We start from the raw sequence: 27773 nt of genomic DNA on the forward strand, positions 1-27773 counted from the left end.
TTTCAGCATATGGCTGTGGAAAGGGGTTGTTATTGCAGTCAGAGGGAATGTATTCTGAATATGTGGCACTTCAGGAGTTCGAAGTTTTAGCCTGATGGAAATGCCACCTGCCTGGGTACCATTTCTTCCAGCTTAATACTTGATCTGGACTCCAGGTTGGTGCAACTTAGTAGTTATATGCACTAGTGCAAATTATTTTGGACAAATAGTTTACCTCTCTGAACCTCATCTCTGAAACACAATACTACCTTTCAGGGTAGTTGTGTTTGCGAGTGAGGTAGAAGCATCTGCCACGGTCCACGTCAGGTAATCAGATGGGCTACCTTCTGTCGGTTCGGCCTAGGTGTAGGTGAGGAAGCATCCAGGCATGAGTCAGACCCTGCTAGCTAGAGGAGCTTGGCAGTAAGTTCTCTTCAAGGAAGAGTTACAATCTTTGCTGTGGTTGGGTCAAAGAACAGTCTGGTTGTGGATTGGGCTACAGTTCACACTGATTTGATGACTTTACAGTATAGTTTCTGAGCACCTCATTGCATGCCAAAGAAGGTGACACTTGGCTGCTTTCAACGTTTAGGGACAAAGAAAACAGTCTTCCACATTATTTCCTTGTTTCTATTAGGGTATGTCTAATTTCTTTATGTTTCTTCCCTATATCAATGCTTTCGTCACTGTGAATCATTAATTCCTTCAATAAATATTTACTGAGAACCTGCTATGTCCAGGCACTGTTCTCAGTCCTGGAATTAATAGTAGTGAACAGGACAGTCACGATCCCTGTTCTCGTGATGCTTACAATCTGTGGGGGAGGTGGGGGGGGGCAGACAATAACAACTTAAATAAATTCATGCAGTGATAAGAGTTACGAAAAGAAGTAGAACAGGCAATAGAACTGCCATGGGGGTGAGGAAGAAGCAGCTAAGTCAGAATTGGTAGTCAAGGAAGGCCTCTTTGAGGAGGTGATTGATAGTTTGAACGAATTACTGAATGTCCTGAAGGAGCCATTCATAGGAAGTTCTGAGGGAAGGCAGAGGAAGCTGTAAGTTTTAACAACTTAGGAGGAAATGAAATGAGCTTGGCCGGTTGGCTGGACACAGTAAGTGGGGGGAGAGTGGTAGAAATTGAGGTGGGAGAAGTGGACAGGACTCTTAGTTTGGAGACCAAACTAAGTTTGTATTTTATTCTAAGCACTATGGGATGCCGCTGGCAGTTTTAAGCAGGTATTATTAAATCTCACTGGAAGGTCAAGTAGACCATGTGGTAATTCCTGCCTTTCTGAAATAACCACATTGGCTTCAAGGAGGCTGGTTAGGTAACTCTAGATCTTGGAGAGTGCTAGAAAATAGCTCTCTGGATTCTCTGGGACCCAAAAAACCATAAAGAATAAAGAAAAAAAAATAACCTATGTTTCTACCATCCAGAAAGAAGCACCACTGAATAGTGGTATATTTTGTTCAAGTTTGTTTTTCTAAGTAGTGGAAACCACACAGTAAAAACATATTTGCATGCTTAACATTTTATTAGATGTCATTTTCCTTTGTCTTAAAAGGTGACTGAATTACCTTCCATTGTGTGACTGTACATAATTATTATGTCATGGTTGGGCATTCAGATTTTTAAAATTTGGGGGTATTACAGTAGCCACCCCCCCACCCCGCATCTGCAGGGATATGTTTCAAAGTCCCCCCTCCCCTCACAACAGTGGATGCCTGAAACACAGTACTGAACCCTGTATATGCTGTTTTTTTCCTAGACTCCATACCTATGATAACGTTTAATTGATAAAACTAGGCACAGTAAGAGATTGGCAACACTAATAATGAATAGAAGTTCAAACAATATATTGTAATAAAAGTTAATGTTTGTTTATTTTTGATAGAGAGAGGGAGAGTGCGAGCAGGGGAGGGCAGAGAGAGGGAGACACAGAATCCGAATCCAAAGCAGGCTCCAGAGCCTGACGTGGGGCTTGATCTCACAAACCATGAGATCTTGACTTGAGCCAAAGTTAGATGCTTACTTAACCTACTGAGCCACCTAGGTGCCCCAGCCTTCTAATTCTTATGTGAGATGATAAAATGCCTAACTGATGAGGTAAATAACAGGCATTGTGAAGTAGCCTTAGGCCACTGTTGACCTTTAGGAGTTTGTCAGGAGGTTCGGTTGTTCCTCACTGCAGTTGAGCAGTGGGTTGAGTGGGAAACTAAAACCGTGGGTAAGGGGGGATTACTGTATGAATGATGATACTATGGGCATCTTTTTGATTCACAGTTTCTTTGTTTCCTTTCTTGCCCCCTTTTAACTCCTCTACCTCTCTCTTCAAAGCACAGAAACACAATTGTGTTTTTTAAGCAACCAAAAAAGTTTGGTGAGGAAGAAACAGTGCTTTTGAAGTATCCTCTCGCGTGCATTTTTAGATTAGTAAAAATGAAAGAGTTTCACATCTGTTTGTTTTACATCTATTCATAGAGGGCTAAGAAGCGTTAAAGATCCAGGAATTCTGACACCCTACTCAAACTGTGAAGTCATAAACCCTCAAGCAGCTTTTGGCCATGGAATAAGAAATGTCTCCAGATTCTAAATATTTTTGAAATTGTTTGTTTCTATTAAAATGTTCAAAACACAAGAATGCATAGAGTCCTTTTATAAAACATTCTAAAGAAACTGATCAGTGATTTTATCTAGCATTAGAACATATGTTCCACTATAAGAGAAATTTATGAAAATTATGGCCATCATAGGGTTTTTCCCCCATGCAAAAGTATATTCTTGGGGAATGTAAGTATGTATCCATAGAGTCAGTAAGACAAACCATAAATGGAACGAATCAATCTGATACTAGGTTACTATTGCTGCACCTCCATAAAGGCTAAAGTATTTTTGTTTTCCAAAATTAATTGAAGCAGAGTCATGCAAAGGCAAAGGAGGATTCTTTATTTCAGATTCAGGATTGATTATTTTTATGAACATGTTTGCAAAATAGAAGCCATCTTCCCCTGCCGTGTTACTATTTATTAAAAGTTGATTTACTGATACCTGTTAAGAAACAGACTGTATTTCTAGATACGCTGATTTAACGAAAGACAGCAGCTTGTGCCTTTTTTAAATTTCCCTTTAACAAAAACCAACAATGATTATTTTAAGGAAGCAAAGGTATTTCTGAATTACTACTGTTATTCCAACCCTAAGTTTGCTGAGGTGGTTGGTAAATGAGTGCCTTTGGGTTAGATTGGAAAGGTTTCATAACTGTTTTGAGCAGGGTTTGGTTGTGAAAGGTGGCGGAAACATGGATTAGTAGCAGTAGGGTTGTGGTAAAACTTGGACATGCTTCTGAACTCCAAACATTTCACTTAGAAGTGAGTTACCCCTAAAATAAATAACTAGTCTTGGCAGGTAGTCAATAAGCAAGGTGCTCATAGCAGATTGATGTACTTTCCTTCCTGGATACTAGCTGCAGTTTGAGATTTGAAAGCTAGATTTTTGAGTCATGTGGCAGTCTGTCGTCCCAGGAGGAGTAGAATAAAATGCTGGTAAAAGGAGTGAGTTTTTACTGTGAGTGCGGGTGTAAGTTGGAGTAGAGACAGAAGGCTGCAGGCTGGTTGCTGAACAGATGGGACGGTGACCCGGTGACGGAGATGTGGCCTGGAGAGAGGTGACAGGGGCTTTTCATCACGTGCCTGTGAAAACACACTGCCTCTGCCTTTCCCGTGTCCCTTACCTCATGTTCCATGTGGTCGTCTAGATGTCTTGCAAGATGAGAAACCTCTAAAGGGGAGCCTTCTCTCCAAAGTCTCACGAGAAACGAGGAAGAGAGGTTGCAGTGATCCCGGGGGCCCCGCACACAGTCCAGCCAAAAGGAAGGCGGCCAAGGTGACTGTTAAATCTGAAAATGCCGAGGTGAAGGATGAAGCTCTCAGCGATGGGGAGGACTTCAGGTGAGATGGCTGAGAAGCTTCCTGCCAGGTCTTGATTGCTGCCATCAGGGAGGTGTGAGTAATAAAACCTCCCCTTTTTTGCTCGTCACTAGGATCCGTGCAAAAGACGGGATCTTTAAACTCTTCCAGCTAGAGCTCAGACCACTAGTAAGATTCTTCTTAGCGGTTACAGTTGGCCGTTGAACAGCCAGGCTTGAACTGCAGGGGTCCACTTATACGTGGGTTTTGTGTGTGTGTGTGTGTGTGTGTGTGTGTGTGTGTGTGTGTGTGTTTTATGATAAATACAGTAAGCTCTGTAAATGTAGTTTTTCTTCCTTGTGATATTTCAAATAACATTTTCTTTTCTCCAGCTGACCTTATGGTAAGAATACAGCATACAAGACATGTAACATGCAAAATATGTGTTAAACACTGTGTGTGTTATCTATCGGTAAGACTCCCAGTCAACAGAAGCCTAGTAGTAGTTAGTGGTAGTTGTGGGGAGTTAAAAGTTCTGTGCGGATTTTCAATTTTTCAAGGGTATATAGTTTACCTCTCAAACTTTTCAGATAACAGTGACAGTGTGCAGAAAGTGATTTATTTGTGGTTACACAGCTAGATGGTGGCAAAAACCAGGTGAGACCCAGGTCTTCTGACTCGCGGTCCAGTGCTCTTTCTCCTGCATAAAGGTACTCCATTCGGAAAATACTGGCCTGCCATTCCAGCTCTCTCTTGTACTGTCCTCGAGCACACTCTCCTCCCACCCAGCTGGACTTCTTGTCCCTCCTGCTTTGCCACCTGAGTTGTGCTCATTCTTCCCTGTACCTGGAATGTTTTCTTCCACCTAGAAGATGTGGATCAGAATCCATTTGCTTGACAGTTTCATTGACTCTTCCCTCCTTTCCTCTGGTTTCTTGCAGCGTCTCTTACGAGTGTAGCTTGTCTGCCTCGTGTTGTGCTTATTTGTGCCCATGTCATGTACTGCACCTGCTCCCCTGGAAGCTCTCTGAGGCCTGGAACCACTCCTGGTTCGTTTTTGTGTGCCTTGTGGCATCTAGGAAAGGACCTTTTGTTTGGCAGAAACTGAGCAAGATTTTTGCAGTGAATGCACATTCTTAGTAATATGTGGTGGACAGGGATTACAAGCCCAGTGATCTTCCACCTCCCAGGAAAGTTGTGGGGAAGAGAGGAAGAGGAAAACCAGAGGCAGTAGTCCCTTCAAAAACAAATCTTCAATCTTAGTGTTGGCTTTTCCAGCAACCTCCAGTCCTGGCAGAGAACAGTTGCCCAGGAGAGGGCAACAGTAGACAAGAGCATGAGGAAGCAGGTCAATTTTGCACTCAGTTCATCTCCCTTTTCCTTAGGCTTTCCCTGAATCTGTCTCTGAGCTTACTGTTTCCTGGCTGCCCGTCCGCACTAGTTGGATTCTTTCTGCAGAGAAATCCACATACAGATAGACCAGGATACAGTCAGTTGAAGCTCTGGGACCTCCTTTCCCTTTCTGTTGAGAGTCCAGTGCAGTCAGACCCATAGCACACGGACATTTCCGTTACATTCACTCTCAGGAGAAATGTTTTTGTTTCTGTGGCATTGAGAGAGAGAAGCAGGCTAAAAAGGCAGAATGTGGAGTTTTAGAGCTGAAGACTGAAGATCGGTTATTTTAAATGTCTGTGCTGAAATCCGAGATGATGTTGTCACCACTGTCAAACATACAAAAGCTGAAAAGTAACTCAGAGCTCTAAACACATTTTAGAATGTATATGAAGTTGCAAAGAGTAGGTTACATATTAACAACCATTTCATCTTGGGCCAGTTAGTCAGCTGTGGCCACTTCCCCATGTCCTTATCTACTGAACCAGCTAGCTGCCAAGCTTTTGTTGTTGTGTATGACAGACCTGCATACAGTCACATCCCTGCATACCCTGAAGTTAGAATTCCACCAGCTTCTGTCTCCTTACATCATAATTCTTAAAGTGGGGAGAAACAATCATCTGAGTTGGCTCCTGGTAGGACCAGCAAATGGGAATCCCCTCTTCTCCGTTGTGGTGCCCACCTGCACGTGTAGACACCCAGACACCACAGCTTTTACTTCTGGAACTCCCATTATTACTGTGGTTCCTTCTGACGTTCCCTGTACCCCCTGCAGGCTCAGCTGCGTTTTTCCTCACACAGCTCTAGGTTGTAGGGTCATTGCGTTCTTTCTGACAGCACATCCAGTGTCAGACTGATGATCAGAGCACATCTTGAGGAGCACTTGGGACCCACGCCGATGGAGGGTATGAGGCTCAGAGCTCACACGTCATCTTTACATAATTGCGACAGGTTCTCAGCAAATAGAAGGAGTCTTTCTAGGGTATGGGAATCTTCTTCACCTTCCCTCCTGTGATCTTTACACAGGGACTTTGCAAGTGCCCCCAAGAAGGCACACCATCCAAAGAGAGAGGCTGCTGTGGACAAAGGCAGCTGTGAAGGAGACGAGGAGGAAGAAAGTGACGATGATTGGGAAGAGGTAGAAGGTAAAAACATCAGAGCTGTGTGATTGTGTTTTTCTGGTTGAATCGGCTTAGAGGCATGTCACTTAGTTACCCGTTGTTCCCTTTCGAAACTAAGATCTAATAAGGTTGCAGTAGGGACTTGCTTTTGATGCAAGGAAAAATTCATGACCAGGTTACCGAAAAGGTATGGTCTTCCTCTCGTGGCTGTCAGGAGTAGATTGTGAAAGAGAGAGGCAGCGTCATCTTGTAGAAAGCACACAGGCTTTGAGTCCTGGGTTCAGAGCCCAGCTTTGTCACTTATAGTGGAGTGAGCAAATCCACCTGTCAGAGCTGAGTTTTTTCACTGATGACATTCAGTAAGCATTGAATGCTCCCTGTGAGCTGTGCACAGGCTGGGATCCAGAACTGTGTTGGTGGAGGAAAGGTTTGCAAATGTAATGGGCCTAAAGCCTCATATATTCACAGTAAGTGGCAGCTAATATTATCATCCCTGATTCCTTCTGTGTAGCTTGACTCTATCTCAGCTCTTGATTTGGAAAATGATTTTTGAAAACCAACAAAAAAAATTTTTTAATGTAGTACATAGACCCCACCTAGATTCCTAACTGTAACATTTGCCATATTGAATGTGTCCTTCTCTCTGCATATATACATTGTAGAACCATTTGAAAGTAAGTTGCAAGGGCGCCGGGGTGGCTCAGTCTCAGGATATGATCTCACAGTTCACCGGGTTAAGCCCCAAATCTGGCTCTGAGCTGACAGTGGGGAGCCTGCTTGGGATTCTCTCCCCCTCTCTCTGCCCCTCTCCTGCTTGTATGCATGCACTGCTCTCTCTGTCTCGGAAAAATAAACATTTAAAAAGAAAATAAGTTGCAGACACCCTGGCACTTGTAAATACTTCATGCATTTCAAGAATAAGACATTCTCCTACATGATAAAATATTTTCACACCTAAGAAAATGAAAAGTCCCCATTTGTTACAAAAATATCCTTCCTAGGTATGTTTTTGTTTGTTGCTAATCCGGGATCTAAGGTGTGAGCCTTGTATTTGGTTATACTGCTGTAGTCTCCTTTAGTCTAGAACAATATGTGCTACCCAGCCCTGTTTTTTCACTTGTGGAACACTGCTGTTTTTGAACAGTCGTGGCCTCTTCTTTTGTGGGATGTCTCATAGTCTAGTTTTGTCTGACAGACAGTCACACATCTCAGGGTGGTGGTAACGGGTTTCAGTGTCTCTTGGTTTCTTATACATGTAAGGTTTACCTGAATTTAGGTTCAGCTCTTAATACTGCATCCGTTAAGAGGCACCTAATATCAGGTTGTCCTACTAGTGACGCAAAGTTCGATCGTGTAAGGTGGCCCTGCCAGGTTGCAACAATATAAAGGTACATTTTTTTCCTCTTTAATTAGCCATCTCGGGTGGTACTAAAGAAATTCTTTTTAATGTTTCTTTTTGAGAGAGAGCATACACCTGTGTGTGGGGAAGGGGCAGAGAGAGAGAGGGAGACAGGATCTGAAGCAGACTCTGCATTGTCAACAGAGAGACTGATGCGGGGCTCAAACTCACAAACAGTGAGATTGTGACCTGAGCTGAAGTCAGACACTTAACCCATTGAGCCCCCCAGGTGCCCCTACTTAATGGTTTTAGTATGTTTTGATCTTTACCAAGTCAGAGATTATTACACTGAGCATTGCAAAATGGAATATTCTGCATCTGTCATTTCATATTCATTGATCAGGTGACTTTGATCTGTAAAGAAAAACTTTCTCTTTTAAGAATTTATTTTGAGTATCGCTGTGGACTCAGATATTTTAAAAATTGAAATATGTTATCAGTTATTATCGTTATACTTTTTGATCTTCAGACTGTCCCGGATTTGGCTCGTGGGAGCCCCTTTAAGCCAGTTACCCTGCTGTGTCCTGTTGCTGTGGCCTTACTCATTTTTGAGAACATTTTTGTTTTCTGGCACGAGAAGATGTGCCAGGCCCACCCTATACTTTTCTTGCTCCAGACCTATAATCAGCTTTTGTTTCTGCAGGAAGTCCTGGCTCTTTTCAGTAGGGACCCATATATACAAACCAGGTCTTGACATTAGGTGTGTTCATTACCAACGGGGTGTCAGTGCGTCTGGACCCACAGCCGCTTTAAAAGGGCCTTTGCTGATGACATTCACAGTTAGATCCAGTTCATTGAATTCAGTTTATGTCAGCTAGCGTTTACAAGTGATGCAGGGGATAAAGAGAAAAAAAGATGCATTCCTTGTCATTACAAGTTTGCGATTGGGGCTGTGAGACCCCTCAGCCATTCCTCTATACAGAGCAAATTGTGATATGTGTTACTGTAGTAAAACAGAGAATAGAACATTGTTCTTGTTTGGCGCTTTTTTTTCCCTTGGATAAAGGCTAAGTCTCTACTAAAACACACACTTGAGCATCAGCTCCTTGATACCAGAGATCTGTATTTAATTCAGCTCAGTGTTTCTGTGCCCTAGTTTCCTGTGTCTCTGGGTTGCTGTTCAATCAAGTTCAATGAGCAATAAAGTAAAACAGCACAGTGTGTGGCATTTTTGAGGTACTCAAAAACATGATAGGAGTAGGGGACTCCTGCCTCGCATCTGTCCTGTTCTGTTCCTTACTCCCTCCATCTCAGCAGAACTCAATTTTGTTCGTGTGATCGCTGTTATAATAATTATTATCACTGATTTTTGAATATTTTTGTTGATAGAACTTAGTGAGCCTGTGCCGAGTGATGCAGGAGAAAATGCAGCCTTCTCTAAATCTGCCCTGCCTGTGAAGCCAGTGGAGATAGAAATTGAAACACCCCAGCAGGCAAAAGCCAGAGAAAGAAGGTAAGATTAGGCATTTGCTTCTAGATTCCTGTCGCGTATAATCAGCAAGAGCTGCTATGTGACGAGAGCTTTTGAGAAACACATAGGAGACCAGGGCTGAGTACCAAAGTGGTCAGGAGCCTTAGGTGGGAGAGCCCTGGGGTCACCCTTAGGACTTGAACAAGAATCTTGGTTGGTTCTCTGGCTGGGGCAGGGCGTGGAGAGAGAGGAAACTCTTAGGTATTGAACATCTGTTGTGTCCAAGGGCTCTGCGGGTTGTCTGTTAACTTAAACTTTCAGGTAGTTTGTGAGTGAGGACCTGGACGCTCCGAGAAATTTAGTAAAGTTTTAGGAGTCACTCCTAAACTGTCCTAAGACAGGAAGTGGATGAGCCAAGATCTAAATCCCTCTCCATCCAACTTGACCCTCATCTTGTGGCACCACATCACACTGCACAATTTGAGGCAGTGCCCCACTGTGGTAGGGAGCCCCCATTCCATCCCTAGGTCCCTGGGACCGCTGTAGCCCCTGGTGGCTTGGGAATGTGTAACACCACACCTGGTAGTTAATGGCCAATGACTCCCGCTGTGTGACGGGCACATCATCAGGCATGAAGAAAGGAGATGATAGAAGTCATTCAAGAAGTGTTAAGTTGGCTTATGGATGCAGGGGACACCGGCATGAGAGACCTCTTACAGCAGAGCAGCACCAACAAATGAGTGTGCACCAATGTAGCACAAAAGTACCCATGCTAAGGGGGGGAATCCGTAATCGGGAGGTCAGACAGGCAGAGAGGACTGCTTGGAGAATGTGCACTTCAAAGCACGTCCGTGCGGCGTGTCGGGTAGAGAAAGTCGAGGCATTTAGGCGAGAAGGACCAGAAAATCTGCAGAAGGTAGCCAGCTTGCAGATTCGCCTGCACAACCTCGTGCGGGAAAACAAAGGGCGCCATTCATGAGACATCACAAGGGAAAGGAAGTGACTGGGGGCTGGGGTCAGGCGTCGCCCGTCTCCCACTTCATCCTCGGATTTTTCCATATGCATGGCAGTGAAAGGATAAAAATGGAGTTTGAGACATATCTTCGGAGGATGATGAACCGTTTCAGTAAAGAAGTCCGTGAGGACACACACAAGGTAAGGGCAGGGGTGAAAGGACAGTGTCCTCTCTGTCAAGGCAAGGTGGTGTGGTGCCAGAACTTTGGTCTCAGTGAAGCCTGGGAATAAGGAAAGGGATCGGCGTGGGTTGAGTGGTGGAGGAAGGCTTTATTGAAGAGAAAGAGCAGAGGACAGAGGCTGGGGGGACTGCCCAGGCCGAGCTGAGAGCACATGGCGGGACGACCAGTGTGTCTGCATCTTGGGGGGTGCGTGCATCGGAGGCCCGTGGAGAGCGAGGGAAGGGCACTTTGATGTCCCTCGGGTCGGCAGCGGCAGCCAGAGGAGGTAGAGACGGCAGAGGTGGAAGAGACCCGTGTGTCTGCAGCAGCTGCAGAAATATGGAGGTGAGGTGAATGCAGAGCAAGGACAGTGAAGAGATGAGACGACCCCCCCCCCAAAGCCTTGAGGAGTATATGAGATAGCTGTGCTGCTTGTACCTCTTGGTAGAGGTGAAAGCAGGGGAAGAGTTAATACAGCTCCCAGATCGTAAGCTTCAGTGAGGGGAGAAGGGTGAGCCACTGACTCAAACGGGGTGGTCATAAGTGGGTTTGAAGACGGTTTTGCAGGGAAAATGATGTAAAGCTGTGGGGCGATGGGGAGCAGTCCTGTGATCGTCTCATTAGGTTGGGGAGCAGTTGGAACTCAGGTGAAGGGCAGACGTGGGGTCTGCAGTGGGAGGGGCTGGGTTCTTCCAGGGCTGGGGAGCTAGCAGCGTGGTGAACCCATACCGACCCCCAGCTTGGACAGTTGCTGGCGCTTGTGCGGCCTCGACCTTCTCTCCCCCAACTCACTTTTCCTCCCAATCTTTTTGGAGCAAACCCCAGACGTTGTAGAACGTCATCCGTAAATCCTACAGCATATATCTAAAAGACAAGGCCTCTAAAAGAAAAAAAAAAGTTTTTATTTTGCAGTTTTGAGACTTGATTATTTCTGTGAGGGAATAAGTTGGGAGGGGACAGGGTGACAAAGTCTTGGGAAATGGCTGACATGGAATTTTTCTTTCTCGTATGTAGAAATAACAACAAAGAACTCCTGCCCACAAAATGTCACTCAGTCTGGCAGCAGAAACCCCTCCGGTTTTCAGCCTACCGTCTTCTCCTTTTTCCCAGGTTCACCTGTTGTGCCTGCTGGCAAATGGTTTCTATCGCAGTAACATCTGCAGCCAGCCAGATCTGCTTGCCATTGGCCTGTCCATCATCCCAGCTCGCTTTACCAAAGTGCCACCTCAGGATGTGGATGCCTGCTACCTGTCGAACCTGGTGAAATGGTACGGCCCTCCAGCCCGTCCTGCAGAGCCCCAATGTAGGACTTATGTCTCTCAGAGTCTGGGGGCAGGTCAGTTCCACACACCTTCCCCGAAAGGATCCTATATGCCAGGCCTTGGGCACAGCACTGAAGACAGAGAAGTGTCAGGCATGATCTCTGCCCTCGAAGAGCTCCCAGGCTGGCGGGGAAGACCGGTGCACTCAGTTCATCAGGGTAGCATGCTGGTAGGAGTGCTCAGGAGGGGATGTGCCGGGGCCTGTGGGTGTACGGAGCAGCTGGGGGTCTGGGAAGGCAACCAGGGATGTGAAGTGTGACAGGGTCCTCAGTGGTGAGCAGGGGTCAAGCCGCTCAGACTGGGAAAAGCAGGGCATAGGCAGCCGAGGCTCATGTTCCTTTACAAGACCGTCCCTTCTGATTTTCTTGGCTATAAAAGAATAGCGAGCATTCCTCTTTGCCATGACCTGTGACACAGGGAACGCCTGGTTTCTTTCCAGGTTCATTGGAACATTTACAGTTAATGCAGACCTTTCAACCAACGAGCAAGATGGCCTACAGACCACATTGGAAAGGAGATTTGCTATTTACTCTGCGCGGGATGATGAAGAGTTGGTCCACGTAAGTGGTCTTCCTGGCAGCACTGTTCTTTAGGACTGTTAGCAAATGACCATGGCAGTCATGTGCCAGATACCGTTCCAGTGTTTTCCATGTTCTTACTCAGTCCTTGTAAGATAAAAAATAGGTTCTGAAGCTCAGAGAGGCCAAAAAACTTTCTCAGGGTCATTCCGTTGGGAAGCCCTGGAGTCCAGATCGAGACCAGTGACTATTGCTTGCCGTCCTGGAGTACAGAGCACTTCAGTTTTGGTCAGGCGCCCTCGACTTGTTTCCATTAAATATCCAGAAATTACGTCCAGACATCCCAGGGAAATGGTTTTTCAAACATTGGCTGCCGAAATCCTTCAGGAAGTGTTTTCCTCCCTTCCAGTTTGAGCAGCGACACTGGCCGGCTGCTGTGCGGCGAGGAGAGTTCTGTCCACCAAGATGTTGTTGTGTCTGAAAAACAGAGGTAGAAATGCAGTTTTACCCCTGAAAGATTCCTGTTAATCACGTATGCTTGTATTTGAGCTCCAGCTTTTCTCTTTGTTCAGGGCAAGAGACCAGACTTCTTGGATCTTAAGAGCCCAAATGACAGGCATCTTTACCCGTCTTCTGATCTGGCTTGAAAAAGTCTCAGATATCTGACACGGCCAGGAATCATGCCAAAATGCCACCTCCCAGGGACAAGCATTAATATTTGAGTTCTGTCCTCCCTGTCTTTGTTCCTGTGTGTATTTGCAAAGTATTTTCCCACCCCAAAATGATACCGTGTGCCCATTAAATAGTTACCCGGCATTCTGCTTCCTCCTCCCTCTCCCTCAAGCACCTGGCAGCCACCGGTCTGCCTTCCGTCTCCATGGATTTACGTGTTCTGGATGTTTCATGTGGAAGCAATACAACCTGTGACCTTCTGTGACTGGATAGACCACATGTTGTTTATTCATCAGTTGGTGGGCATCTCGGTTGTTTCCATCTCTTGGCTGTTGTAAGGAGCACTGCCGTAAACGTGTGCATACGTGTACTTACTCAAGCTCTTGTTTTCACTTCTTCTGAGGAGTGGAGTTGCTGGGTCATTCCGTGTTTAACTCTTTGAGGAGTCGTCAGACTTTTCCACAGCGGCTGCACCGTTGCACATTCCCACCAGCAGGGTGCAAGGACTCCACTTTCTCCACATCTTCGCCAATGCTTGTTGTTTTCCTTTAAAAAAAACTTTTTTTTATTGTAGTCATCCGAAGGGGTGTGAAGTGGTATTTCGTTGTGGTTTTGACTTACGTTTCCCTGGTGACTCATGATGGTTAGCGTCTCCATGTGGTTATTGGCCATTTGTATACCTTCTTCAGAGAAATATCCAAGTAAATCCGATGCCTGTTTTTTAATTGGGTTCTCTGTCTTTTTTTTGTTCAATCGTGAGAGTTCTGTATGTACTCTAGACACTAGGCACCTGTCACATATGCAGATATTCTCTCCTATTCTGTAGGTTGTCTTTTCCCTTTCTTGATAAAGTCTGTTGATGTGCAAAAGTTTTCATTTTGTCAAAGTTCAGTTTTTCTGTTTTTCCTTTGTTCCTTATACTTTTGGTGTCATATCTAAAAATCCATTGCCAAATCCAAGCTCACGTAGATTTCTTCCTCTATTTTCTGCTAGGAGTTTTATACTTGTAGACCTCTTACATATAGGTCTTTCATCCATTTTGAGTTACTGTTTATATATGACGTGAGGTGAGCGTTCACCTTCATTCTTTTGCATGTGGAGACACAGTCGTCCCAGCACCCTTGGTTGAGGAGACCATTCTCCCAGCTATCTGTTGTGTTATCTTCACTGTTGGCCGAAGAGACAAGATTTTCAGTGGGGATTGCATGGTCTTGGCACCCTCATCAAAAATCAATTGCCCGAGGATGTATGGGTTAATTCTAATTCCATTTATCCACCAGGACTCCTTGTCTCCTCTATTCTGACAGTTTCTCAGTCTTCTCTTGTCCTTGCTATCTTGATACTTTTGAAGAGTACTGCTTAGGAATTTTGTAGAGGGTCCCTCAATTTGGGTTTCTTTGATGTTTTCTCACCCCCTCTGCTTTTAACTTCAGAAGAAACATGCAAAAGTAATTTTTTTTTTTTTTGTCACAACATGGCTTTTCACGGAAAACTCACCCTCTTATTTCTGGCTTTCTCAGCTGGGCGTTACAGTAATTCAGGAGAAGCGGGTCCCTGAGGTCCGCGTGGGAAGATCTTGCTCAGATACTTTGTCACTGTCGCTGTTTTGGAGGTTTATTCCCCCAACCAGGCTCCCATCCTTACAGGGTAACAGATTTTTAGAGTCGCAGCCTCCAGTTGAAAGACTCCTTGTGGGAAAAATGGAAAATGGAGTAGACTTTGGGGATCTGGTGATAATGATGTTTTCTGTTTTTTCTTCTTAGAGTGATGTCATTTAATTATTTTCTTTTAATCACATGCACGACATATGTTGAATACAGAACAATCAGAAGATAGATAAACTGGAAAAAAAATCACCTGTAAACACCCATATCCCCAAAATGGGTCCTTTTCTAAACACGCTTATATGTTTATATTTCTATACTTTCTTTTTTTTTTTACAAAAATTAACATTACACATAAAAAGCAAACCATTTTTCTACGAAGATAAATCTCTCCAGCATTGTTATTGTTATTATTATTTTACATTATTTTTCAGAGAGAGAGAGAGAGACAGAGCACAAGTGGGAGAAGGGGCAGAGAGACAGGGAGACACAGAATCCAAAGCAAGCACCAGGCTCCTAGTTGTCAGCACAGAGCCCGACACAGGGCTTGAACTCACAAACCATGAGATCATGACCTGAGCCGAAGTCGAACACCTAACCGACCGAGCCACCCAGGTGCCCCTCTCCAGGATTATTTTTAATAGTGTGGAGGTTTCCAGACTCCCTTGCTTGGTTGTTTCTGACTTTTCCCCGTTATAAAAATCTCCCCACAAGAAACAACATGGAATTAGTTAAATCCTCATTTTTTTTTCCTTAGAATAAATGTGTCATTGTTTTTCATTGTAGATATTTTTACTGATTCTCCGGGCCCTGCAGCTCCCCACCCGACTGGTATTGTCTCTGCAGCCGGTTCCTCTGAAGTTACCTACAGCAAAGGTGGGGTTCTCCCAGAGGGTAGTTGTGTCAATAGGAGGGAGAAATTCTTGCACTTCACAAAAAAATTGGTCGTTGGACTTTTTTCAAGGGTTGGTATTCACAGGGCATGGGCCTCTTGGACCTGCCTTGCACGTCCCCTGTGTTGGGAAGACTGGACGCCAATGGGCCTCCGGCAGCCTGAGCTTGATGGAGCTTGAGGTGTAGAGAGGGGCCTGAGAGAGATCTTGGCTCCTTGGTGGGTTAGTTTCTGCCGTGAGGTGCAGTAGAAAGGCCCCATCCTCCTCTCCCTCCTCGTCAGTGTGGAGTGATAGCGGGTGAAGGACTGCATTCCGCCATCATCTAAGGAGGAGGCTCGGTGCTGTACTCACTGCACTGTTAGCACGGTCTGAAATGTAGTGTCAGAGGTGGATTATTTTTGTTTTTAAGTTTACTTATCTATTTATTTATTTATTTATTTTGAGAGAGGGAGAATGAGTGGGAGAGGGGCAGAGAAGGAGGGGGACAGAGGATCCATAGTGGGCTCTGACAGCACAGATGCAGGGTTCGAACTCGCAAACCATGAGATCATGACCTGAGCCAAAGTCGGCCGCTCAACCAACTGAGCCGCCCAGGCGGCCCTGAAATTCTGTATTCTTAATGCAACAACTTTATTAAGTCTGTCAGTATTTTGTTTGCAAGATACATTATGTGCCAAAAAAAAAAAAAAAAAGGTACGTTGTGTGCAAGGTAGGTATTATTGCCAAGGACACTGAGATTCAGAGGTTCATACGTACCTAATGATATGTTTATGGGTACATACGGAGATGTTTATAGGTGTTTACGTATAATAAGCCTATATGTAAAAAATATTTGAAAGCGAGTGAATAAACGTCTGCATACTTTACTGGCACCATAGAAGAAAGGAGAAACAGAGCTGGGATTGGAGCCCAGGTTTGTCTGTTTCCGGTGTTCTTTTCCCCGGGCCACACTCCAGAGTGGAAAGAGTCACACTGTGGCCTGTCTAAGGTGCCTTGGATTTCAGTGAATGCTGTCTTACAGTCCTAAAGTCGAGCCAGCCTGTCACTGTCTGAGCTGGGGACATCCTGTGTACATGGGTTCTGTAGCCGGTGACTTGGGCCTGGTAGATTATAGGATCTCCCATCATTAGCAAAAAAAAAAAAAAAGGAAAAAACAAAAATTCCTCTTCTGTTTAAGGGAAAGAAAGCTTCCAAGGAGAGATCTACAGAGGGTCCCGGAGGCTCCTTGGAAACTTCCAGCCCAGTTCCGGAAAACCAAGCTAAACCCAAGAGCGGCAAGGGGACCGGACAAGAGGGCACTCCTTCTGCGGGCACTGGCAGTCCGAGCGCCAGAGGGAAGAGGAGCAAGGCAGCCGCGGTTGGGAAGAAACGGCGTGGGCCCTCCTCCAGTGAGGAAGAGGAGCGCAAGGCGGGGGGGCAGGAGGAGGGCCCCCGGAGACGTCGGCAGGGCCGGGAACGGCAGGTGGCCTCCAGGGTGTCGTACAAAGAGGAGAGTGGGAGTGAGAGGGGCAGCAGTGGCTCTGACTTCGAGCCATCCAGTGGGGAAGCCCGTCATTCATCCGATGAGGATTCTGAGCCTGGCCTTCCCAGGCAGAGGAGGGCCCCGGGCCCCCAGAGGACAAAGGCAGGGTCTAAGAGTGACTCCAGGACCCACCGTGGAAGGCACCCTAGGCGCTCTGGCTTTCCGGCAGCGTCCACGAGCTCTTCGAGCAGTAAGAGCAAGCGAGGCAAGAAAATCTCCAGTGATGGTGAGGGGGCACAGAGAGGGACAGCAGCCGGCAGAGACCAGTGGCTGGAGGTGTTCTGTGAGCAGGAGGAAAAGTGGGTGTGTGTGGACTGTGTGCACGGTGTGGTGGGCCAGGCCGTGGCCTGTTACAAGTACGCCACCAAGCCCATGACCTACGTGGTGGGCATCGACGGTGACGGCTGGGTCCGGGATGTCACCCAGAGGTACGACCCAGCCTGGATGACCACAACCCGCAAGTGCCGAGTTGATGCCAAGTGGTGGGCTGAAACCTTGAGACCGTATCAGAGCCCGTTGGTGGAGAGGGAGAAGAAGGAGGACTCAGAGGTAAGGCTGGCGGGGAGGGAGGAGGAGGGGACTCAGAGGGAAGGCAGGCAGAGAGGGAGGAGGAGGAGGACTGAGGGAAGACTGGCAGGGAGGGAGGAGGAGGGGGACTCAGAGGGAAGGCGGGCAGAGAGGGAGGAGGAGGAGGACTGAGGGAAGACTGGCAGGGAGGGAGGAGGAGGGGGACTCAGAGGGAAGGCCTCAGCTGCCACAGGTTCGAGGCCCATCTTGGTGCACCTTATATGTGCCCAGCCCCATGTGGGGTTATCTTTGAGTGTGAGCTCCTATAATTATCACAACAGTACTATAGAGCTGGGATGATTATTGCCTTAATTTTACCAGTTAAAAATGTAGGACCTGAGAGATAAACTGCCTTCGTATTTGAACCCGTGTCTATCTGGGTTTGAAGGCATATACTGTGTGTTTTTAGTTATTGCCTAGTTGTAAATTTGGAGCTTGAAAATAATTTATGCAAGTCCTATAAATTGCACTCCGTGAAGAAAAACTCATGAATGTGATGATCCTCTGTGTCCCCGCCTGTGCCCCCCCCCCATGCACACTCAAAGGAGCACACACACACAAATGTCCCTCCTCGGATCTAGAACACTCCTCTCCTGGGAAGGGAGGGACTCCGGAAGGCACTCTGGGAAGCAGACTGCTAAGACATAGTACAGTGTGTGTGTCCTAGGACCCCCCATTGACCCAAGCCCCTTATGCATGAGTTATGTTGGGTAGAGCTCAGCCTTTGCCCAGATTTGCCAACGAATTAGTCCTACCTCGTCAGGACCAGTGAAGCGTGGGTTTATGTGCCACTCCCCCTAGCCATGCAGTTCACTCTGCTGAGAGTTCAGTCCGGCGGCGTTCGGGCTCATTTTACTCAGAAGTGATGGGGAGGTGGGAATTGTGCAGGTGGCGTCCTGATTAAAGTGTTTGCGGTGGAGGCTGACCGTGCTCCTACTCCCGACCACTCTGCCTTGCCAGTCCTTGCCAGTCTACGAGGGCCGTTTAGAAAGATGCCAGGGAAGGCGCAGGGGCCTTTGGGGAATAGGATGTGAACTACAGCAGGGGAATCGCCTACTGAGAAATCCAGAGCCTTGAAGAAGGGCTAGGAGAACAAGTACTAGTTATAGCAGACTAAGCCGAGTCACACAGCGTGAATGGCCCCTTTGAGTGTTCCGGGAGAGCAGGGTCAAGTACACGCGCGCTGCAGGCTAGTGGTGTCACTTCCGCGTGCGGCCGCCTGAAGAAACCCCGTGTGTCTTCCCTGAGGAACAGAGTAGGCGCTGCTCTGCGAGGGCTGCCAGGGGTCTGAGCGCTGAGAGTGAATAGGTTAGGTGACCCTTCCGAGCTGCCACGAGCCACAGAATTACATGCTTCTGCAGCTTTTGATTTATCTAAAATCTACTACCTGGGGACGTTACTGTTACTGGTGCTTGTTAAACCTCTGCTCCACTGTTTCCGAACAAGGGGGTCTAAGGATCGCCCACCTCAGACCTCCCCTCCTCTTCCAGACATGCTCAGTGTTGTCTCTCTGGCCTTTGCAGTTTCAGGCAAAGCACCTGGGCCAGCCTTTGCCAACGGTCATTGGCACGTATAAGAACCACCCTCTGTACGCCCTGAAGAGGCATCTCCTGAAATACGAGGCCATCTACCCCGAGACAGCCGCCATTCTGGGGTATTGTCGAGGAGAGGCTGTCTACTCCAGGTGTGTGAGGCGGCCCCGTGGCTTTGTCTTCCCGATGGCCCTGGACTAGCGGCCTTCTGGGGCAGGGGGCTGCTAATGTCGGCCCTTTAGTCAGAAGGGTTGAGCTTTCTGGTGTGTGTGCACGCCGTCCCACGTGGGACGTGGGTAGAGGGATTGTAGCTTAAAGATGAGAACAACAAGGATTAAAAGACCAGCAGGTGAAGAAAGGTTATGGGGAGAAATATAAAGTACAACAAGGTCTGTATAAGAATAAAAAAACATACCCATAAAATAGAAGGAAGAAAAGATTTGATCATGACAAAGTGAGTGGATATTTTAATGGGGACAAAGCTTCTCTCCGGGAAGATGAAAACGTTCTGGAGATGGATGGTGGGGATGGTTACTCGACAGTGTGAATGCAGTTGATGCCACTGAACTGCACACTTAATCACGGTGAAGATGATGCATTTTATGTATATTTTCTCCACACCCAAAAAAAAAAAAAATTGCCAGGGAATAAGAGAAAATGAATGTAAAATACACACAAAATGAAAACAAATCACTTTAATGTCAATTTAACGTGTGGAACAGAGAAATGTAGAAGCAGCACTTTTAAGAAATAGCAGATGAGAGAAATAATAACTAACAGAAGTGACTTTTTTAAAACATGGTAATGCAAGACCAAAGGTAGAGTAGAGGAAAGAGAAAACCAGGAAACCGGGAAATCACACGGGTGGGTGGAGTGAGTCCTGTGCGCAGGAGTCAGCCCTGCAGGGAGACGGCCACAGCCCCTGTTCAGGGTCTGTGGTGGGACTTCGTCTTCCAGCCTGCTCAGGGCCTCAGCTACGATGACGAGAGGCCCCCGGGGCCCGGCCTCCCTAACCCACGCAGTAAGGCACAGGCTTCCTGACGCGGTTGCGGGAGAGGAGGTCTGGTAGGAAGAAAGTGCCAGCATGATCCGCAGGAACCACCATGTCCGCCATAGGAAGAAAGCATTAGAGGTGGACGGTTTTTCTGGTAGTAAAAGACACCAAGCAAAGTGTGCCATTTAACCCTTTGAGAGCATACAGTCCGGTGCTGTTAAGTACATTGACATATAATGCACACATAATGTACGTAATGTACATATATGTACGTATAATGTACATTTAAATATACAACCATCCCCCCCCCTGCATCTCCAAAGCTTTTTCATCTTCCCAAACTGAGACTCTGTCCCCGTTGAACACTAACTCCCCGCCCCCCTTCCCACAGCCGCTGGCACCCACCCGCCTACTTTCTGTCTCTGTGCATTTGACTCCTTTCAGGACCTCACATGAGTGGGACCATGCAGTATTTGTCCTTGTGTGCCTGACGCCCGGGGGGTGGACACTTGTTGCTTTCCTTCCTGGCTTTTGTGAACCGTGCTGCTGTGGACAGGGGTTGTGCAGCTGTCTCTTTGAGACGCTGCTTCCGGCTCCTTGGGGTGTATGCCCAGAAGTGGTGTTACGGGATCATGTGGGACTTGGGTGTTTCACTTAGTGAAGAACCGACACACTGTTTTCCACAAAGCCTGCATTGTTTTACAGTCTCCCCAGCAGAGGACAAGATCCCAATATTTCCACACTCTTGCCGACACTTGTGTTCTGGTTTTTGTAGTCATAGCTGCCCTCCTGGGTGTGAAATAGGGAGCCGAGATTTATTCTGACAGGGCTGTGTCCACTTCCCTGCTGTGCTCCTTGGGAACATCCAGATAGTGCCCGCCTGCCCCGCCTAAGACCGTGACCACGACATAATTACTCCTTTGGGCAATCGGAGATGTGCTGCCTTCGGCAGGAGTGTGGGTAGCGCTCCCAGCTCGGACAGGGATGCTGTGGACAGAGGAGCGCTGCCCCCGCGCTGTGGACCTGGAACGTGTCTGGTCCTCCAGCAACCTGGCAAAGCAGAGAGGACAGAGCTCATTACCCCTGATCGACAGAGGAGGATCAGGGAGGGAAAGTGGCTTGTCCGGGGTCACTCCGTTAGGCAGTGGCACAGAGGAGGCAGTGCGCCCCTTGTGCCCCGTCCTGTGCCGAAGTTCAGCCTCAGGGCGTTCGGTGAAGGGCCTGATTTCTGCACTGGGAGGGCACTCAGTGCCCTTGCTCACTGGAGCCGCGCTCTGGGCAGAGCTCAGGGCTGCCAGCTGAGGAAGAGACAGCCGTGCCCTGTCAAAGAAGGCGCAGTGAGGACGGCAGTTGAAACTTGTTGGAAAGTCGCCTTGCAAGGCTCGGCTATAGCTCTTAGCTCTGGAAGGAGAGTGAAACCAGAGGCTGTCTCTAATCAGGCTGCTGGGAATTAATGACTCTCTCATGTGCATGGATCTTACTTCCGTGGTAATTCATTAGCTTAGTATAGTTTCCGTGTAGTCTTCCTTGGGGTTCACTGCCCCTTCTTTGGACACTCGTCCCTGCCCCCATCTCTGTGTTTAGCAGCAGACCAGGCCTTCGGCAACCACGCACTCGTTCAGGTATCTTGTCCTCTACAAGCTGCAAAGGGACTCTCACTGTGGGAGAAGGGGGGAGGCCTTGGCATGAAGCCTAACACAGACAGATAACTCCATCAGGTCAGGACCTGTAAGTAGATGCATCCCCCCAGAAGATAGGAAGTCCAGGTTAGCTGTTTGCCTAACGCAGGTCCCCCAGTTCCCTCAGGAGCAGGGCCTTAAGGAGAGAACTGAGGGCTGAGAGCATCCTTCTGAGAGGCTGTGTGAGGCCTTGCCTCTGTGCACACAGTGTTTCTTCGGTGCCTGTGAACTGAGTTTGTCCTGTGTCTCCCCCTGTTGGTTCCTGCAGGGATTGCGTGCATACCCTGCACTCCCGGGACACGTGGCTGAAACAAGCTAGAGTGGTGAGGCTGGGAGAAGTGCCCTACAAGGTAACCACTGGGGGGCGCGCGGAGGGCAGAGGCGTGGGCACTAAGGGCTGCTGAGTGCGCGCCCAGGAGAGGGACCCAAGTCTGACTTCTCTGGCTTGAGAAAGATTGGAGGAAGGGAAAAGCATTCAAATATGGCTTACTTGAATGAGGAATTTGCCAGGTATGGATCATTCAGAGCATGCAAGAAGTTTCATGTTTTTGAAGGGTTGGAAAACAGAGGCTGCAGGTGACCCTTTACAGAAAACCCTTCCCTGGAGCAGCTCATGTGCCCAGGCGCCAGTCCTTAGCCCCTTACGCTGCGCCCATACCACTCCTCCTTGTAGAAGTTATGCAGCCTTGTAGCCAGTCCTCCTGAGTGAAAAATTTGGCCACTAGACCTCCTTGGGGAGTGTGCCGGGAGTCCCAAACTCCGCGCCTTGCACGGCACGTGACATAGGCAATTTCCGGGTGTGAATCCTGGCACTGTCACTCACCTGGCCGTGGGGCCTTAGTGACTTCATTTCTGAGTCCAGTTACCCCGTGAGTGGTGAAAGTGCAGAGCATGGCATGGCCAGGAAAGGCCGGGTCTGGCCCTCGGGAGCTGCCGCTGCAGGTGGACGCTCTATACCTCCTGGGCTGCTCCTCTGTAAAACGCAGTGACAGAGCCTACCTGCTGGCTTTGTTGGCAGAGCTGAATAAGCTAACACAGAAGCACTGGGCCGAGTGCCCGGGACAGGGAGCACTCTGCAGGTGTTGGCTAGTGGTAGCGGCCTGAGGGGTCCTGGTGGTACTAGGACCTGTAAAGGGGATAAAAAAACACACCCGTCTCGGGTTTGTTGGGGTGGTTAAATGAGGCTGCGGCTGTAAAGCACTCAGCACAGTGGCCCGTATACAGTCAGTGCTTAGGAAGTGGGTGTCTGTGTCGTAAACTGGCTGTTCCCTCTGGCGTAGATGGTGAAGGGCTATTCCAACCGGGCCCGGAAAGCCCGCCTCGCCGAGCCCCAGCTGCAGGACCAAAATGACCTGGGTCTGTTTGGCAGGTGGCAGACGGAGGAGTACCAGCCCCCTGTGGCTGTGGACGGCAAGGTAAGGGCGGTGCTCAGTGGGGTCAGGACCCAGGCCACTCCATTCTGCAGCTGGCTCGACCTGGTGTCCCCCCCCCCCCCCGCAGGTCCCCCGGAATGAATTTGGGAACGTGTACCTCTTCCTGCCCAGCATGATGCCTGTCGGCTGTGTCCAGCTGAACCTGCCCAACCTGCACCGCATAGCCCGCAAGCTGGACATTGACTGTGTCCAGGCCATCACTGGCTTCGACTTCCATAAAGGCTACTCCCATCCCATGTGCGTGCGGGGCCTTCCATGGAGGCCAGGAGGGGCGGGGCGTCCTGGAGAAGGGGCAGGAAGTCCGTGTGAGGGTGGAGGCCATTTTCCGGGTTTTACTCTGGATTTGCAAAGTCAGCCTTAGCACTTTACCTTTTACTTTCACACTTCTACTCTGGCTTCCAACCAGAGGCAGCAAAACTACTGAAACCAGCATGCCGATGATGCTGGATGAAAACAGTTTCCTGGGGGTGGTGACAGCATGCTTCCTGCTTGGTGGCCTCTGTCCTCCCATGGGGTGGGGGTGGGAGCCCTCTTCCCAGGTGTCTCAGGCAGGCCTGGGGAAGAACATGCGGTGTTAGGGTCCACAGGCCTTCCTTTGCACGGACGGTGCTGCGGCTGGGATTGTGGGCGGCTGATGCAGGGAATCCTTCAGGGCTCTGAGTGCCTAGGAGCCACCTGCTGGCCTCCACGAGGGGGGAGGAGGAGAAGCCAGAGCAGGTGGCAGGCTCGTAAGACGATCCGCGTTGCATCCCCACAGAACTGACGGCTACATTGTCTGTGAGGAATACAAAGACGTGCTCCTGGCTGCCTGGGAAAATGAGCAGGCACTCATCGAAAAGAAGGAGAAGGAGGTGAGCAGCCTGGCCAAGGTGGGCCTGGGTGGGGGGCCTGAGGTGCGAAAGCAGAATCGCAGGGGGATGCAAGCCCCAGGTGGGGCAGGGGCCTCACTTGCACCGTGAACGAAAGGAGACTATGTGCGCTTGAAAGCTCTTTCCAGCTCTTGCACTTTGTGGAAGGCACCCTAGGGAGCCAGCCCCAGTGAACAGGGTCCTGTCTGCACCTCACAATCCGCCATCCTTGTCCACAGTCTGCCTGGATCCCAGCTCTGGGGACCCTGCACCTGCTGGCCACACCTGCCTCTGTTGAAAGGAATCGCCCATGGTCCAGGTCTGCATGGCCTCCTCCTTGAGGATGTTAGGGTCACTAACAGTTCACAAGAGGCTTCTGTTTTGCTGCCTTTTATGTGCCTCATTTTATAAATCACACTGATTTTTTTTTTAAATGTTTATTTTTAAGAGCGCGCGTGCGTGTCGGGGAGGGTCAGAGGGGGAGACAGAGGATCCGAAGCTGGCTCTGCACTGGCAGCACAGAGCCCGATGTGGGGCTTGAACTCACGCACCATGAGATCATGACCTGAGCTGAAGTTGGATGCTTAACTGAGCCACCCAGGCACCCCAGTCACATCGATTTTGAAACAGACTTGCACAACTGAGAAACTCACTTAAGCTCAAAATCTTATTTCAGATCTTTATATGTTCACAGGTTCCATCTTGACATTTTTCCTGAAAATGTCAGTACTTAATGTTTTGTGCCCTCCGTTTTATTCTGCCTGCAGAAAAGGGAGAAGCGGGCCCTCGGGAACTGGAAGCTGCTGGTCAAAGGACTGCTCATCAGGGAGAAGCTGAAGATTCGCTACGGGGACAAGGTCAGTGTGGCTCCTTTGGAAAGAAGACAATCCCAAGTGGGACTCTGAACCATGGGCCCAGATTCTGCCCAGAGATGGCTTATGTTTTGACACCATGGTCCTGTGTCTCTGAGGCCCCGTGTCCCTTATTTTGTTGGGAAAGGTGTCCCTAAAATGAGCCTCAGCCGGCTCTTCGAGACCCCAGTCCTACCCTGACACCACCTATTCTGTTTCTGCACGAGCCAGTGCCCGCTCTGGGTCTGATCTCATGCTAAACCCATCCAGGGAGGGACCGGCACCCTGCATTTCTGTGTTTGACATGTCACCCTTAGCCTTGCAGTGTGCCCTGTGCCTGTGACCATCCTCCAGGCCCCGGGGTTGCTCATTTAATTCACATCCCCGAGCACCTGCCCCGGCTGGGCTGGCCTCTGGGCGCAGGTGCAAAGTTGACACGCAGCCCTCAAGGGCCTCCCCAGGGAGGCCCCTCCCCACAGTTATGTGGTGTGTTCAGTCTGGGTCAGACACAGAAATGTGCTCTGGGAACAGCTGTAACCACACCTATTTTCTTCCCCGTCTCCAACCCCACATGCTGCCAATTTGCCTTCAAAAAATATTTTGTTGCCACGCTTCTCCCTCACATCCCTTCGGTGACCTTTCACCAGGCTTTATGTTGATCCCGTCCACCTGTGTGCTTTCGCCTTCTGCCTCCCAGCCCTCCCTGCCCAGCTCCCCGGCCCGGCGGTCAGGGGGTGCCACCTCGGAGCATTTGGCACTGAGAGTTGGTCCTTTGCAGTTGAAGACATTAATGCGCTTTTTCCCAAGTGAGGTAGAGTAGTAAGTGCAAAGCACCAGTCCGGTGATCTAGACTCGGCTGTACGCTCCTGGAGAGCAGTTTCCTGCATAAACATCTTTGCGATTCCCAGCACTGAGCCCAGAGCGAGTTCTCCAGTACTTGCATGGAGGAGTCCCCAGTCTGAGGAAGGCTCTTCCCCAGCCCCATGTGGTGCCTTTGTCATCCCAGAGCCACTGGCCCTGCGTAGGCTGCTGCTGGGGGCTCTACTGCCCTTGACGGGGCTCCCTGCCACCCGACCGCTGACCTGGGCCTGCCCTTCCCCTCCACTGTCCCTCCCTCTCCAGAGTGAGGCCGTCGCTGCCCAGGCACATGCGGGAGGTGGACTCTCTTCTGATGAAGAGGAGGGGACCAGCTCTCAAGCAGAAGCGTCCAGGATCCTGGCTGCCTCCTGGCCCCAAAACCGAGAGGCTGAAGAGGAGCAGAAGCCACAGTGCCCTAAGAAGACCAAAAGGGAAAAGAAAGCGGCAGCCTCCCACCTGTTCCCATTTGAGAAGCTGTGATGGGGGTGGCCACCTGTCGTATCCTGTGCCCCACAGGCCCCACACCTGCCCTGGGAGCTGCCCGGGCCCCAGGGGCGGTGCTGTCTCCTCTGAGAAGGCACAGAAGCAGATGGGGGCAGGGGATAGACGGTCAAGCTCAGGTGGTCTGGTCTGGCCCCCGTCCTCGTCAGATTCACCCCGGGTAGGGCTTCCCACGCTTTCTGCTCCCCCGCCCTATGCTTTGAGCTCCGGAGCACTTCCCTGGAGACTCGCCCACCTAGATGTTGCTCATCACATCTTTGGAAACGCGAGTCAGTTCTTTTACAGAAACCACTGGGCAATTTAGGAAGACACCGGTCCTTTCTTCCAAGTGGATCCTTCATCTGTCAGACCCTCGTGCGTGCTTTTCCCTCTCTTGCAGACCTGGGGCCCTCTCTCTGTGGGCCACTCACTTTCCTTCAGGGTTACTACCACTGCCTAATGCCACCCCTCCGTGGTGTGGGAGAGAGCAGAAGCAAATGCCCTCATCTCAGATTATGGGATTGTCGGGATATGCTTTTCAAAGTAACAGTTCAGGGTGGCAGACGACTGGAACAAAGCTGAAATCAGGAAAGAAAACGAAAACACTGAGAGTTAAATGTTAGTGAACGTGGATCAGTGTTAAACTAGATTTTATTCATTATGGGATAAATTTATAAAAGCTCTATGCATTGTAGATATTCAAGAGAAGTAACTTTTGTAACATTTTGAGGAAAAAATAAAGCATTTATCTAAAAAGTCCGAGCTCTGCGTTTTCTTCCAGATTTCACGTCAGCTAAGAACACCTGCATGGCAGAGTGGTTTTTCCACATGTTGATACTCAAGGTCGGGTTTTGTTCTCAGGTTGACTGGGAACTAACTCATCGTTACACAAACTGACCTTTTTCTTTCTACTCTTAAGCCAGGAGAGATGTTGCTTAACCTTTGATAGGAGCAAACTTCCAGCCAGTTCTATCCAAGGGAAACAAACAAAACACTTGGGGTGTGACTCATGCGGCAAGAGCCTGGCTGGAGGGCTGGTGTTGAGAAACAAACTGGAGTTGCCGTGGAAACCACAGAGCCTCACACTTCCCGCACGCTCTCCTAGAGGTAAGCGACTTGTTTTGTGGGAGTTGAATGGCAGTGGTCCCGCGGATGAGGAGAGTAGGTTTTGGGAAGTAACTCAGCTGCTTCACATCTTATAACAAAAAGGACACACACTGCCGGCCCCAGTGTGGACAGTCAGCAGCTGTCCGTGGATCCAGAACAGGAGGCAGTGGGGCACCCGGGGGGGCTCAATCAATTAAGCGTCCTACTCGTGATGTCAGCTGGAGTCACGATCTAACAGTCAGGAGGTCGAGCCCCGCGTCAGGCTCTGCACGGAGCTGCAACCCCTGCTTGGGGTTCTCCCCCCTTCTCTCTCTCTGCCCATCCGCGCGTGCACTCTCAAAATAAATGACATTAAAAAAAAAAAAAAAAAGAACAGGCAAAAAGTGAAAAACTAACATGCCACACGTCAGGCATTTCGTGGGCTTTATCTCATGTAGTCCTTTCCACGGTAAGGGAGAAAGGCATCGGGGCTATTTTATAGATGAGGAAGCTGAGACTCAGATCATGGACG

General features: G+C 48.8%; 1 protein-coding gene across 1 annotated transcript in view; it reads left to right on the forward strand.

Annotated features, from left to right (window-relative positions):
* Positions 1 to 26911, forward strand: part of XPC (XPC complex subunit, DNA damage recognition and repair factor) — a 28909-nt gene extending 1998 nt beyond the window's left edge. The window contains exons 2-16 of the mRNA XM_047095860.1: positions 3734 to 3926; positions 6303 to 6421; positions 9126 to 9249; positions 10278 to 10362; positions 11493 to 11650; positions 12144 to 12264; positions 15285 to 15374; positions 16569 to 17462; positions 19004 to 19164; positions 21954 to 22035; positions 22966 to 23100; positions 23186 to 23355; positions 23876 to 23969; positions 24734 to 24823; positions 25940 to 26911. Coding sequence (XP_046951816.1) covers positions 3734 to 3926; positions 6303 to 6421; positions 9126 to 9249; positions 10278 to 10362; positions 11493 to 11650; positions 12144 to 12264; positions 15285 to 15374; positions 16569 to 17462; positions 19004 to 19164; positions 21954 to 22035; positions 22966 to 23100; positions 23186 to 23355; positions 23876 to 23969; positions 24734 to 24823; positions 25940 to 26155 — 2732 coding nt within the window. The 3' untranslated portion in view covers positions 26156 to 26911. The remainder of the gene's footprint in view (positions 1 to 3733; positions 3927 to 6302; positions 6422 to 9125; positions 9250 to 10277; positions 10363 to 11492; positions 11651 to 12143; positions 12265 to 15284; positions 15375 to 16568; positions 17463 to 19003; positions 19165 to 21953; positions 22036 to 22965; positions 23101 to 23185; positions 23356 to 23875; positions 23970 to 24733; positions 24824 to 25939) is intronic.
* Positions 26912 to 27773: the final 862 nt, after the last annotated feature.

This window comes from Lynx rufus, unplaced genomic scaffold (genome assembly GCF_022079265.1).
Source record: "Lynx rufus isolate CCGP_SWC_20201006 ecotype Redwood Valley unplaced genomic scaffold, mLynRuf1.p SCAF_4, whole genome shotgun sequence".
Taxonomy (NCBI): domain Eukaryota; kingdom Metazoa; phylum Chordata; class Mammalia; order Carnivora; family Felidae; genus Lynx; species Lynx rufus.